Raw genomic sequence first — 27,758 nt, forward strand, 5'->3', positions numbered from 1 at the left:
GACATCTTTTTCTCTCTGTTTTTAATGCATTTCCCCCCAATTCGTTTATTGTGGCAAAATACTCTTAAGATAAAATTTACCATCTTAATCATTTTTAAGTGAACAGTTCAGTGGTATTAGAATCCATTCCCACTGCAGTGCAACCATCAACATCGTCCTCCAGAATTCTTTCCATCTTGCAAAACTTAAACAGTACCTGTTAGACACTAATTAACTCCCAAAACCCCTCCACCCCAGCCCTGTGCCCCAGCCTGTGGTGACTACTGTTCTACTTTCTGTCTCTCTGGTTTTGACTACTTGAGTAAGTAAAATCACACGATGTTTGTCTTTCTGTGACTGATTGACTTCATTTAGCCTCATGCCTTCAAGGTTCATGTATGTTGTAGCGTATGTCTGAATTTCCTTCCTTCTTAAGTCTGAATAATAGTCCATGGTAGGGACACACCATGTTTTGCTTATCTGTTCATCTGTCAGGGGATGCTGGTGTTGCTTCCACGTCCTAGCTGTTAAGAATCTTGCTGCCGTGGACACGGGTGTGCAAATGTATTCTTCCACACAATGGAGGCAACACTGGCTGCATATCCATGGATCCTGCTTTTTCTCCTTCATGTTAAATTGCACTGTGTCACTGGAAGGTCTTCCAAACATGGGTTAAAATGTCTGTGTAGCATTCCATTGACTTCCTGATTTTTAAGCATTAAGACTTTTTTCCAGCTTTTGCCATTGTAAGTTACCCTGCCATGAACACCTAACGTGTAAATCTATAGCCACATTTTGGATTCTTTCCTAAAGAAAAGAATCCAAAGAAGTAAAATAACTAAAGTCAAAAGATAGGAATACTTTTATTGATCTTGAAAACAGCCCCGTATTTTTTTTTAACTTTATTTATTTATTTATTTATTTATTTATTTATTTATTTATTTTATTCATGATAGTCGCACAGAGAGAGAGAGAGAGAGGCAGAGACACAGACAGAGGGAGAAGCAGGCTCCATGCACCGGGAGCCCGATGTGGGACTCGATCCCGGGACTCCAGGACCGTGCCCTGGGCCAAAGGCGGGCGCCAAACTGCTGCGCCACCCAGGGATCCCCCAAGCCCCGTATTTTTTAAAATATTTTTTTCTGTTGGGTTGAAGCATATGAAATCCCCATATTTAGAGCTATGAGTGATTGAGTACTGACAATTTCATGTGGTTTAAGCTGATAATTTGTAGATGTCACTTATGTCCATTTTACATGGCTTGGAATATTCCAGTAATTTTGAAGGACAGAATTAAAGTCGCCCCCAGGGACAGCCACTGTCAACATTTTGGTATATTTACTTCTGATCCTGTTTTCTATACGCGTATCTTTTGGGAATGGGGTCAAGGACAGAACGTATATGCTGCTAATTTGGGGGTTGTTGGGGATTTTCTCAATTCTTACAAGACTCTTTTTTTTAAACAATCATTTTGTATTTATATCAAAGTAATATATGCCCTATGGAGAGGAAATTGAATGGTGGAGAGAGCATTAAAAGGAGAGATCACTGGATCAACTCTTCACCCCTCAGCCCTGCTCCCTGTAAAGCAGTCACTGTAACTTGTTGCTGCTGCAAATCTTCTTTTTTAAAATTTTATTTAAATTCAATTATTTAACATATGGTGTATTATTGGTTTCAGAGGTAGAGGTCAGTGAAGCAGCAGTCTTATATAACACCCAGTGCTCATTCCATCACGTGCCCTCCTAATGCCCATCACCCAGTTACCCCGTCCCCCCACCTCACCTCCAGTGACCCTTAGTTTATTTCCTAGAGTTAAGAGTCTCTTATGCTTTGTCTCCCTCTCTGATTTCATCTTATTTTTCCCTCCCTTTCCCTATGTTCATCTGTTTTGTTTCATAAATTCCAAGTATGAGTGAAATCATAGAATTGTCTTTCTCTGATTGACTTATTTTGCTTAGCAGAATACCCTCCAGTTCCACTCACATCGTTTGCAAATGGTAAATTTTTTTTCTGATGGATAAGTGATATTCCATTGTGTGTGTGTGTACACAACATCTTTTTTAACCTTTCATCTATCGATGGACATCTAGGCTCTTTCCATAGTTTGGCTATTGTGCACATTGCTGCTATAAACATTGGGGTGCAGGTGCCCCTTGAATCACTACATTTCTATCTTTGGGGTAAATACCCAGTGGTGCAATTGCTGGGTCATAGGATACCTTCATTTTAACATTTTGAAGAAGCTCCATACTGTTTTCCAGAGTGGCTGCATCCTTCTTACCTCTGGGTCACCCTTCAGTTTCCTAAACAACCCTCCCGGACGCTGTTCACAGACCAGTGGGTAGAGACATGAGGCCTCGCCTTCTCACCCTGCTTCCCCTCCTCTCCTCCAGATCCCCCCACAGGGTCTCCCCTGGAGCCTGCTGTTTCACTTACTGCGCTGTCAGTGGCCTCTTCCATGCTATTGATTCTTCTCTAGAACGTAGATTGCCTTCGATGTGTGCCATCCCATTGCGTGGATCTGCTCACTCCTCCATCCAGCAGTGCTTCCTGTGGGCCTGCCATGTGCTGGCACTGGGCTGGTGCTGGGCCAGCAGTGGACCAAACTGACATGGTCCCTGCCTTCCAGGGGCTTGTGTTCTAGGGAGCGGGGAGAGCCAAACTGAGAAATGTATCCTGTGCAGATTCCAGTACATGCTGCCAAGAAAAATAAAGCAGGACAGAAAGAGAGAGTGTCTGAAAAGGCTGCTGTGGAGAGCCAGAGGAGGTGAGGGAGGGAGCAGGTGATCTCTAGGGGAGGGGCATCAGGGGGCACAACTAGTCCAAGGAGGGTATCGCATCAGCTTGATGTGTGGCTGCCCTCGGCCTGAGAGAAGGAAATGCAGTCGGGGAGGGATGGGACAGGCGCCTTGTCGTTTGGGGTCATGGTAAATGACTGTCATGCCTTTGACTCTCAGTAACATACAGAAGCAAGGGCTGAAGGAGCATCATGATGTGGGGCCAAGGAGAATGGTGACCTGACTTACACTTTAGAAAAGTCACTGTGGCAGCTGCGTGGAGAAGAAACCATGAGGCCAAGGGCCAGAGCAGGGAGGCAGCTCACGGCCCGGGGGAGAGCTGCTGCCAGCGTGGCTCCATTCTAGACACAAAGTACAACAGACAGGCTTTGCTGATCCACGCTATGTGAGGGAGTGAGGGTCAGGAATGACCCCAGTTTCCTGGCTTCTGGAAGGAAGAAAGCAGGAGAGGGTGGTTTGCTGGAACAGGGCTGTGCTAATGGGTTGAGTCCGTCCCCTGGTGTTGGCCCTGCAGGTACCTGGTAACGCTGCTGGTGTGCCCCTAGTAGTGAGCACTCGGAAGTGTGAGTCCAGACCCTCTTAGCGGCTTAGTGCCTGACGGTCTGGAGTCCTCACTGCAGCCCGGTGTCCAGAGGCCATCCGGCCCGCCAGTGGAGGGAGGGCTCCAGCCTCAGTGTGGTCACAGCCTTCCTCCCTCATGGGTCTCCACAAGCATCTCTGCCCACTCTGGAATTACCCTACTGAGGGTAAAGCTTCACGTGTTGCCAGCTTGCTTCCCTAATGTGTCCTGATTTCCTTCAAAGCGTCTCCTTCACCTCTGAAAACACTGAGCTGAACATTGTTGTGGGGAGGCATTCTGATTAATTGAAGTGTGAGTGATGATGGGGAAGGTGCTTAGGGACAGGCGCAGGTATACTGGGCCAGAAGAGCCCGGGCTGGGGGCACCGATGGCACCACTGGGGCCCACCTCATGGCCTTCCTCCTGCTCTTCCTTGGTTTTGTTGAGAAGCCTATCCTTGGGCAGAGGTGCGCTAGCCAGGAGGACAGGCAGATCAAGGGACTTCTAGGCTGAAAGCATGAGAGTGTGGGGTGTGGGCCCTTGATGTGGTGTGACCATGGGCGGCCTGAGGCAGAGCAAGCCATGTGGGGGTTTTCCTTCTTCCTGCTTATCTGCAGATGGCTGCGGAGGTGGTGGCAGGGACAGACCAGCACCCCTGCCCTTTGATCTTTGCACCAGAGCTTAGTCCCTTTGAGATCAGTGAGACGTCTGAGCAAGGACTTGAGTTAGCTTAGTCGAGGTGGCTGGAATGGGGAGGAGGCTGTGGGAGAGCCGAGCCTGTCTTCATCATGACATTTCTAAAGTTTCATCCTGGGCTGGTGTTTTTAGTAGAAGGAAAAGAAGTAACAAATAATAGGAATAGTTAATGCATCCTCCTCACGCTCATTAAATATGATACCAGTCATCCTTTCCCTCTAGGGGACGCACGGGAGGCAAGTAATTAAAAGGAGATCACCAAAATGTAATTAAGACAGCCGGCACCGCTTCTTGCAAAGGAGGTTCACCGTGAATAATCCCTCGCCAAACCCAGTCCGTTCTTGGAAAAGGAACAACTGGAATTGTAGTTAACATGTTTTGTAAGGCCTTGAGTAGATTGAAAGTATGCAGAGAGTAGAGATGACAATTTTACACCTACTCACAATACGTTTCTTATATTGGAGAGCCTGCTAAATCTGTCCTCCAAAACTTCTATTGATCTGCTGTCTCATATGCCTGTCACACATGACATGTGAAAATCATCTGAGCGCTTCTCAGAACAGATGCTGCATTAATTTCGGATCCTGGTACGCAGCTCCACCGTGGTGCGTGTTCTCCTCCTCGCTCCTTCTGCTGCTTCATTAAGCACCACTCAAAGCAGGGGTCACAGGCCCGGGGCCAGTGCAGATCCACCTGCCCCAGCCCAGGCTTGGTTCCTGTGGTGCCACACTCGGCTTTAAGAGCCACTCTTAGGGTTTCCTGTGGTCCCAGAGACCTTTGAGCTGGGGGAAAGGAAGGGGACCCCTCTTTGCAGACAGGAGCAAGGCATTTGCCTCCCTGCTCCTGCCACACCATCACACCCCCAGATGAGAACGGTCACCTAGGGTGCATCAAAGAAGCGAAACTGAGATCTTACCCAGTGGCTTAGTTTAAAAGAAGACAAAGGACAAATACTGAATGACAGCTTTGGTACCTTTTGCATATGATTCCCACAAACTGGGTGAAAACATTATCTGAATTTCCATCCTTGGCAAATACTCCTTTTTCACTTCTGGGGAAAACATTTTACATTCGAAATGCTATGTGCAAAATATAGTGGATCACCTTGTTTTTAGAAAATCATTCTTGCTTAACATTTCTCTTAAGTCTTAAAGTGCACTTTCAGTATCTTCTGTGAATATAAACATACCGCTCAGAGCAGAAATAGAATTTTTAAAAGACATACCAGAAACCCATATAAAATCTCTCTACTTTATTACCATGGAAATAATGGAATTTTTTTTAACAAAACGCATCCTTATTTAAGGCAGAGTAATTATTTTGTCACATCATACTGCACGGAGAGCCAATGAGATCTTCCCTTACTTTGTGTTTATAATATACAGCCTTCAAAGTCATTCAGTGGGATGTTAAATAATCTGAAGACGGGCTTTTCCGAGAGAGAATTTAAGATTGTAGTTTTTAACCGCAGAAGGAACTGTAAAGCCATCAAAATGTTTGTAATCTTTTATGAACATTGTATTTATGTTAGTTGCCAACAGTGTTACTTCGATTTATCTTTCTTTTTATTGTAAATATAATGGTGTCCATGTATTTTTAATGAATGGATAAAAAAATGGGGGAGTTCCCTTTTCAAGAAAGAGCTCTAAGATTATTGGGGATGAATTAAGTAAAGTATTAAGATGTATCATTACTGTTATTTACTCTTGCTCCTGATGGCAAAAAAGGGTAAGTCCTCTTGATATAATTTCAGTGATTTTTAAATGTTTCCTCTAAATTTCGCTTGCTCTCTACTTGCCAACCAACATTTACCAATGTTGTTCTAGAGACCACTGAGGATGTGGCAGGATGTGAGGGGGAGCTCAGGCCGACTCAGGCACTTGGGGTGGCCTTGGTGACAGGCCAGGGGGAGGGACTTTTGGGCTCACCGTGCCTAAGCTGGAGGAAGAGGAATACTATCACCCAAGCTTGAATATCGGTGGCACCTCATAGAACCAGACAGACAGGACCCATCCACCTCCCCTCCCTGGGCCTTTGACTCTGGTGAACTATCTGTCCGCCCTACTGGTGGAGAGTCCTGGTACCTTGGCACAAGCAAATGTCTTTCCTCTGAGCATTGGCGTCGCACCAGTCCTAGTGCTGACCCAATATTTGCACTAATGCGGACAGCCCACTAAAAGCCATCTGTAATGATAAAAGCCACAGAATGAAAATAACATTGTTCCAAGAGATAAAGAATTAGGTGTACAACCTGCTAACCTTGACTGCCACTTGGCATACACAGCATCTTTCTTTCAAGGTTAAAAACTATCCCAGATCTGCATCTGTTATGGCTCCTCCACCCACACATCCTGGGTGGCGCCTGGGTTTGGAGCCACCTCCCGGGAAGGATTTGGGGCTGGGCGCTCTGTTCTAGCAGCTGCCAGGTAGGATACTGCTGGAAGCAGGACAGGGATGGCCACCAAAGGGAGCATGGCCTGGTTTCTGATGCCCCTGGCAGAAATGTGCAGGGCGCCACGCCAGGCTGGCTTCTCCCTGGGTGGTCACGTTGTCCCCTCTTCTCCATCTAACAGACCCCCTCTCAAACTATTTCAGGCAGACAATGATGTGATCATGTCCAGTCTGCAAGGTTTGGAAGAAGGCATACCCAAATTGAATCTCTAGTAAGGTAGTTACTATAAGTTTGAGTAAATTTTCTCAGACCCAAACATTCCGTGCTCCTGGGGGGCAGGGACTGGCTGTTGTCCACCTGTATCCTAGCTCCTCCAAGGCTCCACCCTGTGTCTGTTGCTCCTTCTGGCATTCTCAAAACACTTCCACAAGCGTGCCCTCTCCAATCTGAGTTGGCATCCTTTCTTGATTCCTAGCCTCAGTGGGATGGCACCTAGGTATTCAGAATAGATGGACTGTGGCCCGGCCAGTCCAAGCAGGCCCCCATTCATTTGTCCCTCCAGAGCCACGACAGTCTAATTTAATTACAATGAGTCATTTAAGAACCAGAGTTGAATTGTACCATTGATTGTACAAGGTCATGACCATATCAGGAAGCCAGGAGTCAACCCAAGAAGTCATTGTCCCAAAGAAGTCTTGTGGAGAAAATCCAAAATATAGATGGCACGAGTGTCTTCGTTTTTGTCCTATGCCTAGGTGTTTAACTTGTAGGTGAGCTATTTATGCTCTGGCTTTAGATGCCCCGTTCAGCTGAAAGAATCTTAACTTTCGATATTCAGCACAAATGGATAAGAATGTGTGCCAGGCACTGGACCCGCCCTGGGGGCTGGGCAGGTGGGAAGAAAAGTAGACACACTCAACCTGGGAGTGACTACTGCTCCGGCAGAAAGGGCTGTGACCATTGGTATGCAAACCAGAAAGTTCCATCTCTTGCCTTTTTCGGAGGCCTGAATTTGGATGGCCCAAGCCGAGAGATGAAGAGGAAAGAGCAAGGCACCCACCCCTTTAGTGATTGTACTTGGCCAGTTATGGCCATCTTGTCACCCGCAGTCAGATTCCAGCATCCCTGTGGATGCGCATATTGCTCTGGAGCCGCGCACTGGTCCAAGCCAACCTCCTAACAGCCTTTTAAGGTGTGGGTAGTATTATTATCCATATCTTGTGGTTGAGAAAGTGAGGTACAGAGGGATTACAGCATCCATTCCTGGTCACACAGCTAGTGCGGGGCCAGCAGGCCCACGCTCTTCAAGAGTCCTACTTGGCAGATGGGAGCCGTCCTCACGTCCACTCCGTGGGGCTGCTACTTGGGTTAAGTGGGTTGATGTGGAAAGAGCTTTGCATGGTTCTGAACAGAGCAAACCCCAAATGTTTGCATTCATTATTTTTTTATTCTCTCCTACTTCGGTGAGTGCATGTGTAACATTTAATGTTTAGTAATGATGTGATTATATGGTGTGGAATTTATTTGAGTGGAAGAATTTATTTTAATAGTTTCATAAATGACTTCATCCATGAGTTTATTGAATCATTAAAGGGTCGAAGGGGTGGCTCCAATGTTTGCTTTATTTCTCTGCATTTTATGGCAATTTCACGCTACTGAAGGGTTTGTGAATTGGGCGTTTGCAAAGGCATCCAGATAAATCCTTTGTGAGTGCCGAGCTGTAGGACAGAAGTGAGCTTGGAACCGAAGGAGAAGGAGGATTTACTCTACATCATCAGGGCAAAGACAGGTGCAAACAGTTTTGATGAGTTTGCGCCAAGTCTGGATGTTGGGAGATGGGGCTTCCTGGGCACAGGGACCCGCATGTGCAGGGACGCAGGTGGGGAAAGGCCCACCCTGTGGCATGACTAGCATGACTTGAGATGAGGGGAGAGGGAGAAGGGCTCTGGGAGGCAGGCTCAGGGCATGTCTCTCCTCCTTGCTTGCTTCCTCAGGCATCTCCAAAAGCTCCAGTTCCTCTAGGGCAGGGAGTCAGCCTGCCCTCCACTAACCCTGTTCCCTGGGCCTGGACCAGTGCCTGATGCACAGCAGCTAAGCCCTCATCGTATGTGTGAGTTGTCACCTTCCTATTACTGGTAGGTGCTTGAGTTCTCATGCATGTGGTAGGTGGCTGGAATCATGATGGAGTGGGAAGAGCATAGCTTTGACATCAGACCATCTTGAGCTCTATCACCGTCAGGAGAGTAGCCTGGGGACCAACCGCAGGAGAGTCCTGACCTCTCAAAGCCCAGGCCTGCTTACTCTGTCTAAACAACAGGGCAGGGCAGCCCTGGTGGCGCAGCGGTTTAGTGCCTCCTGAAGCCCGGGGTGTGATCCTGGGGACCCTGGATCGAGCCCCACGTCAGGCTCCCTGCATGGGGCCTGCTTCTCCCTCTGACTGTGTCTCTGCCTCTCTCTCTCAATCTGTGTGTCTCTCATGAATAGGTAAATAAAATCTTTAAAAAAATAAAAATAAAATTTAAAAAACAACAACAGGGCAATTCGAGAATTAGAGAAACTTCTGTAATACCCTAGCCAAGCAGCTGCATGATGGAGGTGCAGTGAGGGGTGGCCTCCAGCACTGGGTCTCAGGGAAACCTTTGTTCAGATGACCAGAAGCTGGTCTTGGTTGCAGCCTTTCCAAAGGAAGCATCTTTGAACTGACCGTTGTTTGTTGCCCATAAAGAATTCTGGCATGGTAAGAGATCTCAGGTCTGGGCAGTGGTCATGCCACCGGGAAACCTTGTCTATGCCTGGAATTCTAGTATCGTTCCCCAACTTCGGCAGACAGCATGCTGGGTTATCAGCACCAATTCACTGATCACTCAAATCTCAAGACCTCCTGATAGACAAGAGTCTGCTGTCACGTGCGTGTGTGTGGGGGGGGCTCTCGGTCTGGCGGTAAGGGTCTATGGCAGTGTGCTTGCACACAGAGCTTCCACTTTATATTCATCTGGGTTTTTTATGTTCTATTTTTTTGTTTTTTGTTTTTTGACAGGCAGTTTTGCTACTGTTGTTATTTTTAACATTCATTTATTCACTGTAAATACAAATGAAGATACAGTACAATTAATTTCTTTGCTAATCAAAATATTTGATCAAATGAAGCAATTTTTCAATTCTTAGAAGTAATTGTGCTATTCTTTAAGAGGAAGTGGAGGAGTTCTTTACTGAATATTTCTAATTAGGAGTCTTGCTACCTGCTATATTCTTACTCTGAGTTTTAGGATTTTTTTTTTTCTCCTATAAGGAATCATAGAAAAACTATGTAATTGTATCCCTAAGTATTCAGAACAAAACTTAGGGGAAGAATCATGCAGTCTGATTAGCTAATTTTAACCTTCATTATAGTGAAATATGCCAGCATATTTCTCATCCGACAGCTGGAATGGACTTGCTAACCATGTTGTCTGGCCTTTTGCTCCAGTCGAAAAGGACCCAAGCAATGGGTCCACTATCCATCGTCAAGGAACACCAATAGCCAAAAAACCATCGGAGCCAAATAGCTTACTTCTTTTCTCTATACTCTGAGTTCACCCATTTTTATTTCTTATTAACTAGACCTTCAGAGCTGTATTGGTCAGCTATCAGTAGGTAACAAACAACCACAAAACCTCCATGACAATGAGCATTTATTCCATTTTTGCCTGTGTAGGGTGGCTGATCCAGGCGAGCCCAGCTCGGTTGGCTTGCCTGGGACATCTCTGGTCCACGTATTCTCACCTCCTCAGGCCAGTGCTGTGCCCAGGGCCTGTTCTCAAGGCAGCGCCCCCGGCACAGGAGGGCTTGCCCAGTCACACAAGTGCTTTTTATATTCTTTGGCCACATTATACTTGCTGACATTCCCTTGCCCAAAGCAAGTCCCATAGCTGAATCCAAAGCCATATTCCCACCTTCTTCAGTGGGAGGAACCCCAAAGTCACATGGCAAAGGACATGGACACAGGGAGAGTTGTGAAGAGTGAGCCTTGAATGCAGTATTCCGCAGGAAATAATGTATGCGTACCTCTGTTTCCTGCTCTCCTGGATTATTCGACAACAGTCCACCTCTTCCGTATTGTGTTCTCTCTTCCTGTTATCTAGAAGAGTTGTTTGGAATATGACTTAGTGGAAAGTTGATTTCATGAGTTAGCCAAGATCGTGGCTGGACATAACTTGACAGGATGCTAGGAGGCTCTTTTCTGGAATCATTCCCTTTTCAAACTGTTGGAAGAAGAGTATGATACATAGCATGTGAGCTAACAAACCCAGTTAACCCTCTGGAGCACATCCTGTCTCCAGCTGGTTCTTGCGATCAGCTTAACTCTTTCCCCAGGTGCTGCTCCCTCCCCTTGGTTTGGTCAGGTTTGGGCTAGGTCAGCAAGCTTCTCACTTGGAGCTCCCCCCACCCCTTCAATTGTGCATTTCTGCAGCAGAGACAGGCTAATTCATCTTTATCTCAGACGGGTTGGTACAGTGCCTTCCTGGAATGGATGGTGTGCTCCCCGATTGTGTCAGGTTTCTCCTGGATGATTCCTCCAGGGCACTTCTCTTCCAGTGCTGTGGCTATCATTGCTTTACAGATGGAGAACCAACCCCCAGAGAAATGAAGTGACTTCCTTGAAGTCACCAGCCAGAGGATATCAGAGCAGTGCTGTTACTCAGCCATCCTAAATCTGAGCCTGTGACTCTGCCTCTAGCACCCTCTGCTGCCCAGTGCCCAGGGCAGCTGGTCAGAAGACCAGGGCTTCATGTACCTGGGCTCCTGCCCAGGCTCCTGGGGTACGTGACCACATCTCCGACCTGGCTTCCACCACCCTGGCAGGTGGCTTGACCTACAGGCACTAGCATGGGCCAGGTTGCCTCTGTGATTACTCACATAGAAACGTGTTAGCCGGAAGCTGGGACTCAAACCCAGGTCTGTCAGACTCAGGCAGAAATATCTGGAATAACAGCCCCCAGGAGCAGCAGCAGCAAGAACGGTGGCCCATGTTTGCCAGGCATGGGGCCAAGCACAGTGTAGTGTCATTTTGTTGAAATCCCGGGCCTGCCTTTTGAGATGGTTTTGTTTTTATCCCTGGGAGGAAAATGAGGCAAAGAGGGGTGTGTGTCTTCCTCAAGTCACAAGAAAAAGGCAGAGCTTAGCTCCATTCAGCTCTGGCCAGCCCCAGAGCCCTTGGTTGATGGTGACTGTCCTCGCCCTCCACGGCACCCACTGCCTGAGCAGTGTCCCTGGCTGCGATACTCCATCCAGGTCTGTGACTGAGGTTACCAGGGCCGCTGCTCCAGCTGTGCTCCCGCAGCAGCCGGGCAGGCCGGCCCCTTCTTCACGTGCTGGCGCCAGGTACACAGAGATGGCAGGTCTGACCTGGCCTGGGAGGAGGGACATGGGCTAGGGATCCCAGCACTGTGCCTGCAGGGCTCTCCCCAGCTCTTCAGCCGGAAGCTGTGTGCGCTGGGAGAGACCCCAGTCAGTGCCCAAGACTGTGTCAGAGATACCAGGCTGCAGGACAGAGAAGAGCCCTGGAGCTGGATGGAAGGCATGGGCCCCAGATGAATTCAGTGTAGGCCCGTGCTCGCTTCTCTATGACCCCCACCCAGACTTCCTCCCTCTGACTGCTATCCACCCAGGCCACCTCCCTCTGACCCCCACCCAGACTTCCTCCCTCTGACCCCCACCTAAACCTCCTCCCTCTGACCCCCACCGACCCAGGCCACCTCCCTCTGACCCCCACCCAGACTTCTTCCCTCTGACCCCCACCGAGACCTCCTCCCTTTGACCCCCCTCCACCCAGGCTGCCTCCCTCTGACCCTCTCCACCCCAGATCTCCTCCCTCTGACCCCCACTCACAGGGGCAGCCTCTTGGGTGATTCCATGCAATGGCAGGGTTTAGAACCACAGGTTTAGACTGTAAAACTGTGCCGTGCTTTTTACTAAATGAGATTATGGATCCATTTGAAACTGAAAAGCACTCCGTGTTATTTATAGGCTCTTTGATGATTGTGTGCTTCATTTATTGGGACCTGATTTCTTCTACATATTCTGCTAACATTATAAAGTCACAGAAGGGACCAGGAGTTCTTTTCTTGGCCGTGGTGGTCCATATTTCTCTGCAACATCAAGAGGGACAATTGTTTGGTAAAACAAGGCTCCATGAATGCCCTTGAGTAGATGAGAGAAAATTCCTTCAATATATGTTACTCCTTCTCTAATTGGGTCAGACCTATGATATGTAAGATTCCACTTTTTTTTTTATTATTATTGTTGTTTTTTAAAAGTGTCCAGAACAGCCAGGTGTGCAGACAGGTGTCAGATGAGAGGCCACGGGTGGGAGCACAAGGGGCAGGCTCTGCGGTTCCTGTTCCAGACAACAGTGTGGACAAAGGTGGGTGCCCAACGCCTGGTCCCTACCCTGTAGTTCTTGGTGTCACAGCTCTAATCCTAGCCTGAGGATGCCTTTTATGGAAAGCCTAGTTAGTATTGAAAAGTGACATTTGCATCAGAAGATAGTGGTGTCTTTTCTGATTAGGAGAAACATTCCTTCTAGTTATAGAAAAAAGCACTATTTTTTCCCCATTCAGATATAATGATCACGTGAGAAGTGCCAGGGACACAAAAGCGCCAGACCAAGAGCCATCTGTTCTTCCCTGGCGTCTTCAGTCACTCGGAGCGAGGCTGTTTGGTGGCTGAGTGGCTTTGTTAAAAAGCAGGACGAGAACCAGAATATGGGCGCCTAACAGATTCCGCTCCTATGTGCCCTGATGGAAGAGCCAGGAGGCTTTGCCCCTGACAGGCCGGCGAGCTCTGGGCCACGTGGCAAGAGGAGCAGGACGGTCATGTCTGTGGGCCCAGGGACCCCCAGGTCAGCGGTGCATCCCTGGTCACCGAGGGGATGATGGTGGTGCCGCAGGGAGTGGCGTTATTGGTGATCTCTGTTTATTCTTTGTACTGTTTTTGTAGTTCCTGAGTTTCCTGCAGTGAACACACAATAATTATTTTTGCAGGCAGCAGAAGAATTTTTTAAAGATTTTATTTATTTATTCATGAGAAACACAGAGAGAGAGGCAGAGGGAGAAGCAGAGGCATCAGGGAGCCTGATGTGGGACTCGATCCCAGGACCCCAGGTCATGACCTGAGCCAAAGGCAGATGCTCAACCACCGAGCCACCCAGGTGCCCCAGAAGAACATTTCTGTCAGCAAAACTACCTTGGTGAGAAGTTTTAGTCACCCACACGCTTATGTGCCTGGGCAGGAAATCGTGCTGCTTTGTTCTCCTTGAGAGTGTCCGTGTGTGCCCCTGGCCATCCCGCCCTCCTGGCCCAGGAGAGGGTGGGGGGCCTCCGGCTTTGGCTCAGGGCCTGTGGGAAGAGCCCTGACTTTGCAAGCCAGCCGCCTTTTTTTTTTTTTTTTTAAACATTTTATTTTATTTTTTTTTTTAATTTTTATTTATTTATGATAGTTACAGAGAGAAAGAGAGGCAGAGACACAGGAAGAGGGAGAAGCAGGCTCCATGCACCGGGAGCCCGATGTGGGATTCGATCCTGGGTCTCCAGGATCACGCCCTGGGCCAAAGGCAGGCGCCAAACCGCTGCGCCACCCAGGGATCCCCAAGCCAGCCGCCTTTATTGCTTTCCTGACTACAGGTGTCCTCAGCCTCCTGACCTTGCCGAGTGAGGATGTGGCCTTGGGCTCCGGGTTTTCAGCTGACTTGCACCTGCACTTCCTTTGCTTCCCAGATCAGTCGTCTCCTCCTGAGGGAGGCCAGTTGTGTTCACAGCACAGTGCCCCCTTCCAAGTGCACACAACCGGCTTAGAATCTCTGCACACCTGTCAGACTTTGCCCTGGTGTCTCTCTTCCCCTCCAGACTCCACCTGGGTAGAGATCTTATGTAGGGATTACCTCCCCGGTATCTAGAAGAGTGCCTGGCACACAGCAGACATCCCACGAGTGTTCGCAAAAGACTCAGGACAGTACTCCCAGGCTTGCAGTGAGCGTTCATTCTCTGTGAGGGCAGTGTGTGCACGTGTGCCACATGTGTGCCCAGCACAGGTGCTCACCCATCCCCCCGGGGCTTTAGGACTCCGGTGTTACTCAGATCTATGCACAGGTGGAGAGCAGGGGTGTGATTCACAACCAGACTGTCCCAAGCCCCAGACATCAGGACCCCTAACTGTCGGGGACAGCAAGCCCCCATCTAGGGAACTCCAGTCATCCTTCTTACTTTGCTTCGCTTCCCTCTCCACCCAGAGAACAAGCGTTAATACTCTGTGTGTGTTTATGTGTGTGTTTATGCATGTGTATGTGTGTGCACACATCACACATGGTCATTGGGACCACTTTATGGTCCTTTTCCACTTAGTACATCACAAACATTTTACCATATTATTAAATTATTCCTTAAAAGATTCTAAATAGCTACATTGTAATCCACCCTATAGAAATATCATATCTTGGGGCACCTGGCCTGGGTGGCTCAGTTAGTTAAACGCCCAACTCTTGATTTCAGCTCAAGTCATGATCTCAGGGTCTTTACGTTAGGCTTCATGCTCAACAGGGAGTCTGCTTGAAATTCTGTGTCTCCCTCTGTGTCTGTTCCTCCCCCCTACTGGCGTACACTCTCTCAAATACATAAGTAAAATCCTAAAAAAAAAGGAAAAGAAAAAAAAGAAATCCATAACTGTTTTCCTACTGTCAGACATCTAAAGTGCTGCCAATTTTTTAAAATCTTGTCAGTTTTGTAAATAATCCTGTAATGGTCATAATTCCATGAGCTCACCTTGTTTATTTCCTTAAGGAGAGTCCTAAAAGGAAAGGTTCTAAGTCAAAAGGTAGGAACTTTTTATGGCTTCAGATAAATCATTCCACCTATTCCAGTAATGATATCTTCGATCAAAAATGTGCCAATGTGTTAGAAGAAAAAAATTGAGTCTTATTTTCATTTCCATGTCTTTGCATCGTGTCAAGGTCAGAACTTCTTAACCAGGCCCAGAGCAGATTGCAGGGAATCCTCCCACTTCATTCATTTTATTGGTTGTGACGTTTTCCATTGTATAGATGCATTGTTTATTCATTCTTTCTTTGAACAAATATCAAGATCCCACTGTGTGCCAAGCCTGTGCTAAGCACTTGGGAATTCAGCAGTGAACAAAAGACTAGAGTCCTTGCCTTCATGAGGTTTCTCTTCTGTTAGGGTGAGGAAGACAGTTAAGACGTAAATATATAGGGGATCAGAAAGCAATAAGCACCATGAACACAAGCAAGAAGAGGGGAGGGGGATGTGGGATGTGGTTCAGGAATGTTCTAAAAACCCTGAAGGACATGTGAGAACAACAAGTGCAAAGGCCCTGAGGCAGAAAGGCACTTGCTGCATTTGAAGCAAAGCAGGAGGCCTGGTGGCTGTGAGCAGAGTGAGCAAGGAAGAGTCACAAGTGAGGTCAGAGAGTATTGGGGATGGGCCGGGAAAGGCCATTGTGAAGCTCTGCCTGTTACTCTGGGCAATAAGTGAAGGCTTTTGAGGGTTTTGCTTGATCTTATTTGCACTTTAGTAACATCATCCTCAGAGGAAAATGACTATGGCTCTGTGATTATGGCTCTGCCCTTGCTTATCCCTCCATCGAGAGAACAAGTGTTAGTACTTGTGTGTGTGCGTGTACATTTACTTTAAAAAGATCATCCACAGAGGGAAATGACTGTGCGTGGAAGCAGGAAGACAGTTGCTGTCCTTGGTGCAAGAGATGATGGTGGCTTGGGCCAGGAGGTGAGGATGGAGTGGTCAGCTTCCAGATAATGTGCTGAAAGCAGAGCCACCGGGACTTGTGGGTGGTTTGGAAGTGGTGGTAGATATTTCACAGGTGACTCCAGGCCTAAAGCTACTGGGAAGACAGTCTCCGTTTACTGAGGCAGAGACCTCAGAAGACTGGTTTGAAGTTGATGAGTCAAAGACAAGAAAGAATTTTCCTTTATGGAACTTGGATGTTCTTTCTTGCTTATGAGGTCACTCTTACCCAAAGCCGCCTTGGAGTCAGCCACACCATTCCCTACTACTTTAGTGGTGTTCTGGCTCAGCCACAGTTAGGGACCTATTTCTCACCCACTAACAGCCTAATAAGCAGGTGGCCACTGATTTCCTTGCATGTTTCTAGACCAAGCTATTCTACTCTGATTATATCAAGTTTATGGCATTTTAATATCTGACAGGTCAAAAACTTCATTTCCAGCCTTTCCCAAGAATTTCGTGGCAATTCTACATTTATTTTCCCATATCAACGTTAAGTTCCCTGTGTCTGATGATTCTCCCAAATAGTCATTGAGATTTTTATTAGGATTTTATTAACTTTATTTATAATCTGAGATCGTTTGAAATGGAGACTTCACACCTGGGATCACAGTACACGTCCCTTTGTATTCCAACCTTGCTTTGATATGATAGCCCCTCCATAGAACGTGCACAGCTGTCCCCATGTAGATCTTATGCTTTTATATGAAGTTTATCCCAAAGTACTCAAGAGTTTATCAGCAACGTAAGTGTAGGTTGTTTTCACAATACAATTTCTAATGAGTTATAATTACTGCCCCAAAAATGGTAGGGCTTTTTTGTATTTTTGGCTTTATTCCAGCCACTTTACTCACTGTCTGAGGATTTTCTAGTTGTACAGTCACATCCACAAATCCTGATGAATCTTGTTTTTCAACATCCATACTGTTTATTTCATCTTCTTGTCTTATTTCGAAAGCTGGAGCCTCTAAAAATGTGAATAGAACTGACAATGAGCGTGCCTATCTTGTTTCGGACCTTAATGCCTTAATGCTTTAATTTGTTACCCATTTAATATGTTTGTAGATGGGGTCTGACTAATCCTCTCACTTAGGGAGAGAGTATTACACATAGGAGCTTCATTTCATTTCTATGTGGTATAGCTATTGTATTCTTTTGTATACCATTTCTATCAGGAATAGATGCTGAATTTTATTAAATGCCTTTTTGCCATCTGGCAATACGTGAGCTAATGTAAGGAATTGGAAGGACTGCTGGTTCTTGAAGAATTCTTATACTTGGAATAAACCCTCGTTGATTTTTTATTTAAAAATAATGGTGCTAAATATTCCTAATGGTCTTTGAAAAATGTTTTAACGTCTTCACATTAGTGTCCCTAAATTAGGTTGGTTTATATTTTTCAAGTGTTTATCATATCTTAGAATTAGGGAAATATATAATGAGTTGGAATACTGTATATTCCTTTGTGTGTTCTGGAATAATTTGACTAATATAAAAATTATCTGTTGTTTAAAAGTGAGATACAGCTTGCCCTTAAAATCAGCTAGGATTAGCACCTTTTTAGTAATAGATGGTAGCTCTTTTAACAGTTTTTTCAGCTTCTTTTATGGGTACCTGTCTATTCAGGCCTTTCTAATACTCAAATTTAGTAATCTCTATTGTGCTTAAAAATGATTCTGTTTCCTCTGGAGTTGAAACCATATTAACCCAGGGTTGCAAAATCTACTTTGTAAGAATTCTCTTATATCTGTTGGTAAAATGAGAGGATTTCCTATTTGTTTTGTGTTTTGAAACTTTCAAAGAGCTCTCGCATATCCCATCTCGTGTTAGCCCTTATTCCTCCTGGATAGATGAGGAAACCAAGGGGGAAGGGGCCTAACGGCTTGCACAGGGCCACACAACATATTAGAAGCAGAACGTGGCCTCAGACCCAGGACTCCTCCCCCTCCTCATCCTAGACTTGTCCACCCACGTCCTTCCCCATTGTGTCCACTGGGGGCCCATCCTTCTCAGGCACAAAGTGCCAAGTGTCAAGACAGACTTTGAGTACAACTTGTCCTTCCAGAGGAGGAGGCTTCTTTGCAATCTGAACACCAACACCCCTTGGAATGTTTAGGGAAACAACCATGTGCTTAGCTATGGAAGGTGAGCTGTAACTGTTGGGAAATGTATCATATCTGCAGAAAGGGTCCGTCTTATTTTCTAGAATGGGAAAAGAAAGGCATTCACTTGCTTTGAATGGCTCCAAGTGGATGTATTTTAAAGCTTCTGTTGACCTTTCTGTGTTTGAAGATGAGACAGGCTGTGGTCCAAGTGTGTGGGGTCATGTTCTTGAGGATATTTCCAGCAGCATCCTGTGTTTGATGCAACTTCATAAAGTAGCGTTATACTATCCTAAAGGATAGTAACACAGAAGACCTGTGTTGCTGTGGAATTGCTGAAAATAAGACATGACCAAGTTTTAATACTAGTTGGGGGGATTAAATGTGAAAATCTTTAAAGGTCTTAGCACAGTGCTACGAGTCATGAGAGCTGTTACAGCTAACAGTCACGACAGGTTTTGATGGAGGAAGTGCACCAGATTCCAGAATTCACCCTGGTTGGGAGACCGCTCTCATGCATCATCAGCTGTGTGTTTTCATGGAGCCCAGTGTCCCCTTCCATCCCACAGACTCACCCCTTCTTCAAACTTCAGAAGCTGAGCTGCTGAGGCAGCCACCACAGGTCTGGTCTGGGGGCCTTTTTCTCGTGGCAAGTAGGTGGATGTAGGGCTGCTTCCCTGGGCCTGCCCACTCCCCCCTGACCCCTGGCCTCTCACAGGAGGCTTAGGGCATAGCTGGTCTTTGAGCCCCCGTCTCCCAAGTCTGGCTTCATCACGAGCTCAGTCTGTCCTCCTGACTGGCCCCAGGGTGAACACAGACATCCTTGTCATCTTAGCATCAGCTGGTGATCACTGAGTAACTTCCTTGTCTGCTATTCCTGCTGTCCCACCTGTCCACCACCTGTCCTGCCTGTCCACCATAGTGGTCATCACCCTATATGGAACGTGGGCTGTGGTCCTCCCCAGGCTCCTCCCTGCTCATCTTGCCTGGCACTCCTGCCAGCACATAAACCTATACATCCAGTAAGAAGGTCTATTTCTACCCCCTTTCCCCACAGACTGTTCCTCCTCCCTCCAGAAAGCGGCTGTGAGCCCAGGCTGCAGCTCGTCCCTCCTTCAGGCTCCTTGGCACCATGGACAGCGCCCCGAGGCCCTGCCCTGGGCCTCGGACTGTCCCAGGGAGAGGTCTAGAATGCCAGGCGTCAGGAGACCTGTTCCCCTGCCCCGCTCAACCTGCAGCCCCCCAAATTGCACTTGCCAGGATTAAATCCCTGTGGGCCTCGAAGTTTTAGGCTTAAGGGAACACTTAGCCAGCAGTGGTGCTGCAGCATCACGTAGTAAGGACCATCAAAACTGCCTTTCCAGTCCTAACTGCTCTGAGTATAAATCCACTACACTGATGTCCAGAAATAAAAGCAGTCGGAGACGTGTTCATTCCCTTATCTCAGAGGAGACACTCACTGTGTGTTTGTGAAGTGAATCAAAGACAGACCAAATTAGTGAATGGATGAGAATAAAGGTCTGCCCTCCCCAGGGCCAGCTCCACATGTTCCCTTATAGTGGCCCTGACTCATTGGGGCTCTCTCCCCATGGCGAGGGAGCCCAGGCCTCCCCTTCAGCCAAGTCCTAACCTCTGGTTGGCTCCTGTCTGAGACCCACATCTGGGTGGCACTTTTCCTCACCAAGCTGGGGGTCCCCTGGGACCTGCCGGGGATGGTGGGCCCAGAGCCACGAGATGATTTCTTACTTATTAAATGGATCAATCTTCCTTTTTTCCCCCCCAGACTGCTGCCGAGTGGGCTGAGAAAATGCCCAAAGGCCCACCGCCCACATCTCCTCCCAAGGAAACAGCAAACCAGGAGCTGCTGGCTCAGCTCCACAAGGCGGTGGGCTCCCACTACCATGCGATTGCTCAGGAGTTTGACAACTTCGACACCATGAAAACGTACACCGCCTCCAAGGATGAATTCAGGGCCATTTGTGCTCGCCATGTCCAAATTCTGACAGATGAGCAAGTAAGAAATGTATTTGGTTCTTCATCCTCAGCAGTGGCTTGTATGAGCATCAGGCCAGAGTTTAGGGCTGTTCTCTATTTTGAAAATACTTGAGGGGCTTGGGGGGTGGTTTGTTTTGTTTTCAGTCTTGCTAACGAAAGAGGAGTCACAGGAGCCTCTTGTTTGTGTAACAAGTATGAATTGCACATTTTCAATCAGGGTGCAAATAATATCACTTTTTTTTTTAAAGATTTTATTTATTCGACAGAGAGAGAGCGCGCAAGCAGGGGGAGGGGGAGAGGGAGAGGGAGAAGCAGGTTCCCTGCTGAGCAAGGGAGCCCGACATGGGGCTGGATCCCAGGACCCTGGGATCATGACCTAAAGGCAGATGCTTCATCGCCTGAGCCACCCAGGTGCCCGGCATCACTTTTATTTTTAAAATCAGATTAAACTCAGCCCTGGTGACCACTCTCCCTCTTCCTTCTCTGGATGATCCCTGGGCTGTGTGACCCAAAGAGGCAGCCAGTCTCTCCCCACATCTGAACAGGTCAACAAAGAGCCTGTGAGTTGCTCTGGACCTCCCACGTCCCCTCTTGCTGCCTGTCCCAGGTTCTGTTGCCAGTGCTTTCAGATGCCCTGGGGATCCTGCCACGGGCATGCTGGTGACATGCCCATCCCACAGGCTGGACCCAGGCCACCCTCTCTGAGGCCCTCTTGCCCATCACAGAGCCCTCAGCAGTTTCCTCCTCAAAAACTGAACCATGTTCTTTCTAGCTCTGGCAACCTGCTGCACTGGGCTTCCATGGCCTTCCAGGGCCAAGAGCAGCTCCCATCAGGATGGCATCTTGAGGGCCTGCCTTGCTTATTGACTCCAGTCAATATCACTAAATGCTAGTGCCGTTGAGGGGGCAGTTTCCTGGGTGGCTTAATCTCACTATGACCCAAACACCAAAACAGAGCCTGGCACAGACCAGGTGCTCAACAAGTCCTGGTGGGTGGGTAGTGTCACCGGTTTAGTGTCCACATTCTCCATCCCCATGGTCCAGTGGCTGAACAGCTGGGATAACACTGAGTACCAGTGACCTAAGCATGGAAGCAGAGTTCCCTCCCCAACAGATAATGCATCACTACAAGCATTCTCCACTTATCGAACAAGCCAGTGCCCTATCCCCAGAGAATAACTCTGGTGAAAACTGAAATCCAAAATACTTCCAAAAGTAACCCCACCTCCTTTCTTGCTCTGATGCTGCTCAGGCTCAGCTTCGGTAGCTTCCTGCAACTCCTGGATGGGAAGGTCACTCTCTGCTCCCAAGTTGGGTCACTCTACCCTGAGGCCTCATTTTCTTGGGGTTTCAGGATTAAGGACTAAGAGTATTCACAGGGAGGGGTGATCATCACACCCGACCCTCTCCCCACTCAGGCCTCTGCACTCCCCACCCTACAGAATGAATTCATTAATAATTAATAACATGCATGTCAGATTTCAGTTTCCTAAAATACCACTTTTTTTAAAAGCATCATGATCACTTTTGCTAAAGCAAATTAAAATGCTTTTCCCCAACAGTTTAGTCCCATAGATCATCAAAGCTGAGCGAGATCGCTATTTGCAAATACTTCTCTCCATTACTATAAATGGATAGAAACCTTTAAAATTAATCCAGTTGCATTTGTTATGCTATGGGGCCAACTAACAAAGGTTTTAATAATAAAGATTTTTCATTTCATCTAAATGAGTAAAATTTTACTCTAATTATCGATATAAATTAATGACATGCTGGCATATCTGGCATTTATAACAGAGAATTGGGTTTTAATTGTCCACTAGGAAAGCTCCACCATCCCCAGCACATCAAGCCCCCCACCTCTCCAACAAAATCAAGCACTTATTTTTAAATGCTGTCTTCTAAAAATACACAGACACATCTCAAATATAGTCTGCATCATCAAGGGCATCAAAGTCTGGCATAAGTACCATGGTTTAAGTTGGGTGATGATTAGCAGAAATTGTGCTCTATTTGGGGCTGGCACACAGAAAGCCAAAGCCACAAAGATCCACACATATTCTCTCCTTGCATGCATCATATACCGTGTGACCTTCTTTCTTGGATGATACAGTGTCTGTAGGGGAGACACAGAAGTAATTCGGCTTCTGTAACATGTCTAGACCTCTCTTGCCATCATTCAGAAGGGTTCCCTGTAGATACTGGGCATCTCCAGCCATGTCAACCAGCAGCCAAGTAGAGATCTCGTGTCTTGGTTTATCTGCATTATAAAAAGTATCTCGTCCTACAAAAAAAAAAAATCCTCTCATGAATCTGAGAGGTCAGCTTTCTTGACTTACAGAGTTCTGTAAGTAGGGCAAGTGCCACATCTTCTGAAACCTTTTGGTGTAATTAACCTTTCAGAAAAGCAGAGTGACTTTCCGAGCAGATGGAGTTGGAAACTGATGGGTCTTGGTGGGTCTGCTGAAAGCGTGTTATACAATATAAAAGGCCATAGGAACTGGGTTAACTTGGATATGACTTAAGAAGATAGGGACCCATGGAGAGAGCCTCTTTGGGTGAGGCAATTTCTATCAGTCCTGGTAACTGCCTGAGAACTTGGCTGTATTTGCAGCTATGTTAGGGAAAGGAACCATTAAACATTTCTGAACATTTCAGAATTGGTATTTCTTAAACAGACACCTCTCGGAGGTGAGACGAACACAGGCAAAGAACAAACAGCCCTTCAGGCAGGCAGACCTGGGTTTCAGTGCTGTGCATCTGCACTTGTCCAGCTGTGTGACCTTGGGCAAGTTACTCAACCTTTCTGAGCTTCATTGTCTTTCCCTATGAAACGGGAGTTCACAATACTCTTGAAGCTCCAGGTGCCTTCGCCTCCGACCAGGCTGCAATTCAGCCTTTCCTCCTTCTTTTTTTTTTTTTTTTTTTAAGATTTTTATTTATTCATGAGAGACACAGACAGAGTGAGGTAGAGACATAGGTAGAATACTTACCTGGCAGGGGAGATACCATGATCACGAGACATAGGTAGAAAGAGAGGCAGGCTCCATGCAGGGCGCCTGATGTGGGACTTGATCTCGGGACTCCAGGATCACGCCCTGGGCCGAAGGCAGGCGCTTAACCACTGAGCCAGCTGGGCATCCCTAGCCTTTCCCTTCTTTGCTCATTGCTATCTCTCCCTGCCCCTGCACCCTTGCATCTAGTTCAGGGGGCACCACTCTCAGGACTCAGGTGGAGCTGAGCTGAGGAGACCCTTTCCTGACCACACCTATAGCTGACAGAACTGACCACGCCCCACTTTGGCCTCCCCCATCCACCTTGAGCCCTCGGTCACCTCACTGAGCTCACAGGACACTCTTGCATCTTCTTCAACACAAAGCCACCTGAATGATGTAGCAAATGCCTGAAGGCAGCGTGCATCTGCTCCTTCACTTATCGGGGGTCCTCTGTGCACAAAGTGGTGATGTTAGGTCCTCAGCAACCAAGGCAGGCCTACCCCCTGCTTCCTTTGAGCTTGCATCCACAGCGGGTAGAGAGGTTACATGCCAGCGGTACATTACAAACTGCTCCCTGCTGGGATGGGGTGGCCCGGCCTAGAATGAACGTCAGGGTGGTTTCCCTGAGGACATGATGTTGGGATCATGGGAGTTGCCACTGAGAGGAGACAGGAGAGAGCAGTGCAGGTGGAGGGAACATTCTGGAAGCAGGAGCAGAAAGCATGCTGGATGAGATGAGGTGTTGTCAACCAGTGGGCACCACAGGCACACCCCACCCTCGTGGGGTCTGTGCTCTTTTAGGGGCAGATAGACAGCAAGCAGAATGTGTGAGGAAGGGTGTTGGTGAGAAATGCCATAGGGTCCCCTAAACACTGAAAAGAGGGTAGTGGCGGGGCACTGGGGTGGGAGCATTTGAGTAGGACAGTCAGGGAAAGCTCCCTGAGAAGGTGGCATCTGAGTAAAAGCCTAGGAACAGAGGAGGTTGGGTGCACAGGATAAAGGGGGAATAGACAATGGGAACCCAAAGGACAGAGGGGCCATGGACAGAGGCAAGGTGCTGTGGATGGGGGTTGGGGGGAACCACTAGGGTCCCACAGATCTCTCTACACACAGCCACATCTGTCATCCACTCCTACTTCTGGTTTAATCTTCTTTTTAAAAATTTATTTATTTATTTATTTACTTACTTACTTACTTACTTAATTATTCATGATAGATACAAAGAGAGGCGGAGACAAGGCAGAGGGAGAAGCAGGCTTCCTGTGGGTAGCCTGATGCGGGACTCGATCCCAGGACCTGGGGATTATGCCCTGAGCCAAAGGCAGACCCTCAACCACTGAGCCACCCAGGTGTCTCAAGACAGTGCATTTTTTTTTAAGATTTTATTTTATTTATTTATTTATTTATTTATTTATTTATTTATTTATTTATTTATGAGAGATACAGAGAGAGAGAGGCAGAGACACAGGCAGAGGGAGAAGCAGGCTTCATGCAGGGAGCCCAACGTGGGACTCGATCCCGGGTCCCCAGGATCATGCCCTGGGCTGAAGGCAGGTGCTAAACCGCTGAGCCACTCGGGCTGCCCCAAGACAGTGCATTTTAAAAAATAGTTTCCATCTCTTCTTGCCCATCTGTTCATGCATGTTACACACCTTTTCTACTAGATCCACTAACATATTCACCACAGTTGGTTTGAAGTCCCTGATAATGCCCACAAAGGGGTCCTCTCTGAATCTTGTCTATTGATTGCTGTATCTCTTGGCCATGGGTCAGTTTTCCTTTTGTTTGTATATCTCAATTTTTTTCCTTCTTTTTTTTAAAAAAAAAAAGATTGATTGATTGATTGATTGATTGATTGATTGATTTATGAGACAGAGAGAGAGAGAGAGAGGCAGAGACACAGGAGGAGGGAGAAGCAGGCTCCATGCTGGGAGCCCGACGCAGGACTTGATCCCGGGACTCCAGGATCACGCCCTGGGCCAAAGGCAGGCACTAAACCACTGAACCACCCAGGGATCCCCATTTTTTTTTCCTTCTTATTGAAACCCAACATCATCTGAAAAGGAAGAATAGAGTCAAGTTATAAATAGTGTTGATGCCTAAAAATGGGCACAACCTCTTCTTCGGTCCGGCCATGAGCATGGGGGTGTTAATGAGTCAGTCTGGTCGGCAGCTGGGCTTTGTTGGAGTGTGTCGCTGCTGTCCTTACCCTGAGGGTGCCCGGTGCACGGGCTCAGACTCCTCCAGCAGGAGACAGCCATCACTGTGTGTGGGGTGTGGGCCTGGGGGGGCCAGGCGGCTGCTCAGGACTAGTACCCTGACTCAGCTGTTAGCGGGCCCTACACCTCAGCCCACAGGATGTGTCTCCTCTGCTCTTGGTGCTGATTACTCAGTGTCAGGCTTATGCAGGATGGTGGTATATCTGGTTTAGGCCAGGCCTGTTCTCCATGTTCCTGCCCCTCTGTGGCATCAGACTCCACCTTGTCTCTGTCCTGGATCTTGGACAAGAGGGTTTCCTACTCCTCTCCAGGGGCAGCTGACCTCTGACCTTTGCTTTGTATAGGTACAGGTCCTGGGGTTGCCGCCCCTCCTCCAGGGCTTTGCTTGCACCCTTCCCCCAGGGCCATAGATCTGTGGCTGGGCCCTGACAGACGGTTTCCTACCCACCCAGAGGCAGAAGGGTTTGCTTCTTCTTTTCCTACCCTAGGGGGGGGTCTTGGTCTTGAGTGGGTTTGCTATGCCCACCCCCCACCATCCACTCCAAGCAGCTTCAGACTTTCACTTCCCATGAATGGAGGGTCTGAGAAGTGGGCAGTGTCGCACATCTGTCCCGTGTCCTGTGCATTCTCGGGAGCAGCAGAGGCGGGTGGAGAGTGTGTGAGTGTGAGCATCCCCTGTACCTGGGCCCCTGGTCATTGCAGCCTCATGCACCAGCCCATGTTTGCCCTGCACGAATCTGTCAACGTTTTAGCCAATTTCTCCCCGAGCTCTGCTACGCATGACAGCTGGTTCGTCTGGCTGTCTTGGAGACTTGGGGCTCCGTGGCATTCAGTCCCCTGGGCTCCCTGGAGCCTCAGCTCTCCGATGGGCTCTAGAACGGTGCTGATTTTGTGGATATTTGGCTTTCTCTGGTTAGGATGGGAGTGGGATTCTCTGGGAGCTTTCCACATCACAGAAATGGACCCCAAAGCCAGATATTTTTAAGTGTTCAGAAGGTGGTTCCCAGCTCCGTGTTTGCAGGGGACATTTCAGCAAGTGCACGTTCTGACACCGTGAAGTGGGAACTTACTCGCTGTCAGCTCATTCACAAACCACCAGAATTTTGCCCGGGTTTCGTGCCCAGCTCACAAACCTGTAATTTTGGAGTGCCATCTCGTGGTGCCCATCTCCGGTCTTCTGATGCCTCTCTTGTCCCCACGCCACCCCCCCACCCCGCCCGCCTCCATCCTGCACCGGTGTGCATCCTGCCCTTCGTGGTGAGGCTCCTTTAGTGAAGAGAGGATTTCCATGGTCCTGCCTTGACTTCCATTTTGCACCACAAAGTTTCATTAGGAGTTGGTCAGTCTCTGCCCCTCCTGCCAGACCAGGAGACACCACTGTTGTCCTTTGTGGTTTGGTATATGTCCTCACTTCCATGCTTTGGGTTTTCACCTCATCCATAAGCATTCACACCCTGCTTTGCATTTCCCTTTGATAAGATGACCTTCCTCCTCCTTCCTCCCCAGTGTCACTAACACAGGAGGACAGGAGAGTCCTCGGTAGCCCTCTTCCTCTTATAGGATCTTGCTCTGCTTCCTTAAAGCCCTTCATGATGAATATGATTGCAATATGGCTTCGCACCGGCTGTCTCTCTTCATTTTTAAAAGGTCTTACCCACCCTCTGATCATCTTTAAGCAGTGGAGCAAACATTTCTAGAGCACCTGCTGCATGCCGGCTCTTTTGTGAGGTGGTCAACATTTAAAGAGGAACCTCAGACGAGCTTCAGAGAGCTTCAGGGCCAGGCAGGGAGATGTCACCTGCAGAGGGGGCTCCAGCACAAGGTGGGGGGGGGGAGTAGAGAAGAGTATCGGTCACCTGTCCTGGGGGTTTGGGGTTTGTCTCTTTCCTGGAAGGAGACAGGGAGCATGGCCTCCTCCTGTTTGGGGGTGATTACTGCCCTTGGTGACAATGGAGTCTCCCTGAGACTACATGGTCATTTTCTCAAGATGTCTCACTTCCACACAGATAGGGACTTCTCTGAGCCATCCTTGGAATTTCCCGCAAAGCTACAACCCTTGTGAAATGAAAGGTTTAAAACATTAATCAAGAATATTGTCCCAAACTAAACCTTTTTTCCTTTTTGGGGCCTGGACCATTCTCCGTCTCTTCCTCACACCTCAGTATTTCATTTCCAGAATTTGAAACAGAGCCCATAGAATTTCTCATCATTTGGGGGAAACCAAA

At 47.8% G+C, this 27,758-nt stretch overlaps 1 protein-coding gene across 6 annotated transcripts in view; it reads left to right on the top strand.

The window, feature by feature from the left end:
• The window catches only part of EFCAB6 (EF-hand calcium binding domain 6), a 234,115-nt gene that overhangs the window by 195,012 nt on the left and 11,345 nt on the right, over nt 1–27,758 (top strand). For all 6 annotated transcript variants that reach the window (XM_072843616.1, XM_072843612.1, XM_072843615.1 and 3 more), the window contains one exon: nt 20,107–20,337. In XM_072843616.1, coding sequence (XP_072699717.1) covers nt 20,107–20,337 — 231 coding nt within the window. The remainder of the gene's footprint in view (nt 1–20,106; nt 20,338–27,758) is intronic.

The sequence above is a fragment of the Canis lupus genome, chromosome 11, assembly GCF_048164855.1.
Source record: "Canis lupus baileyi chromosome 11, mCanLup2.hap1, whole genome shotgun sequence".
NCBI lineage: Eukaryota > Metazoa > Chordata > Mammalia > Carnivora > Canidae > Canis > Canis lupus.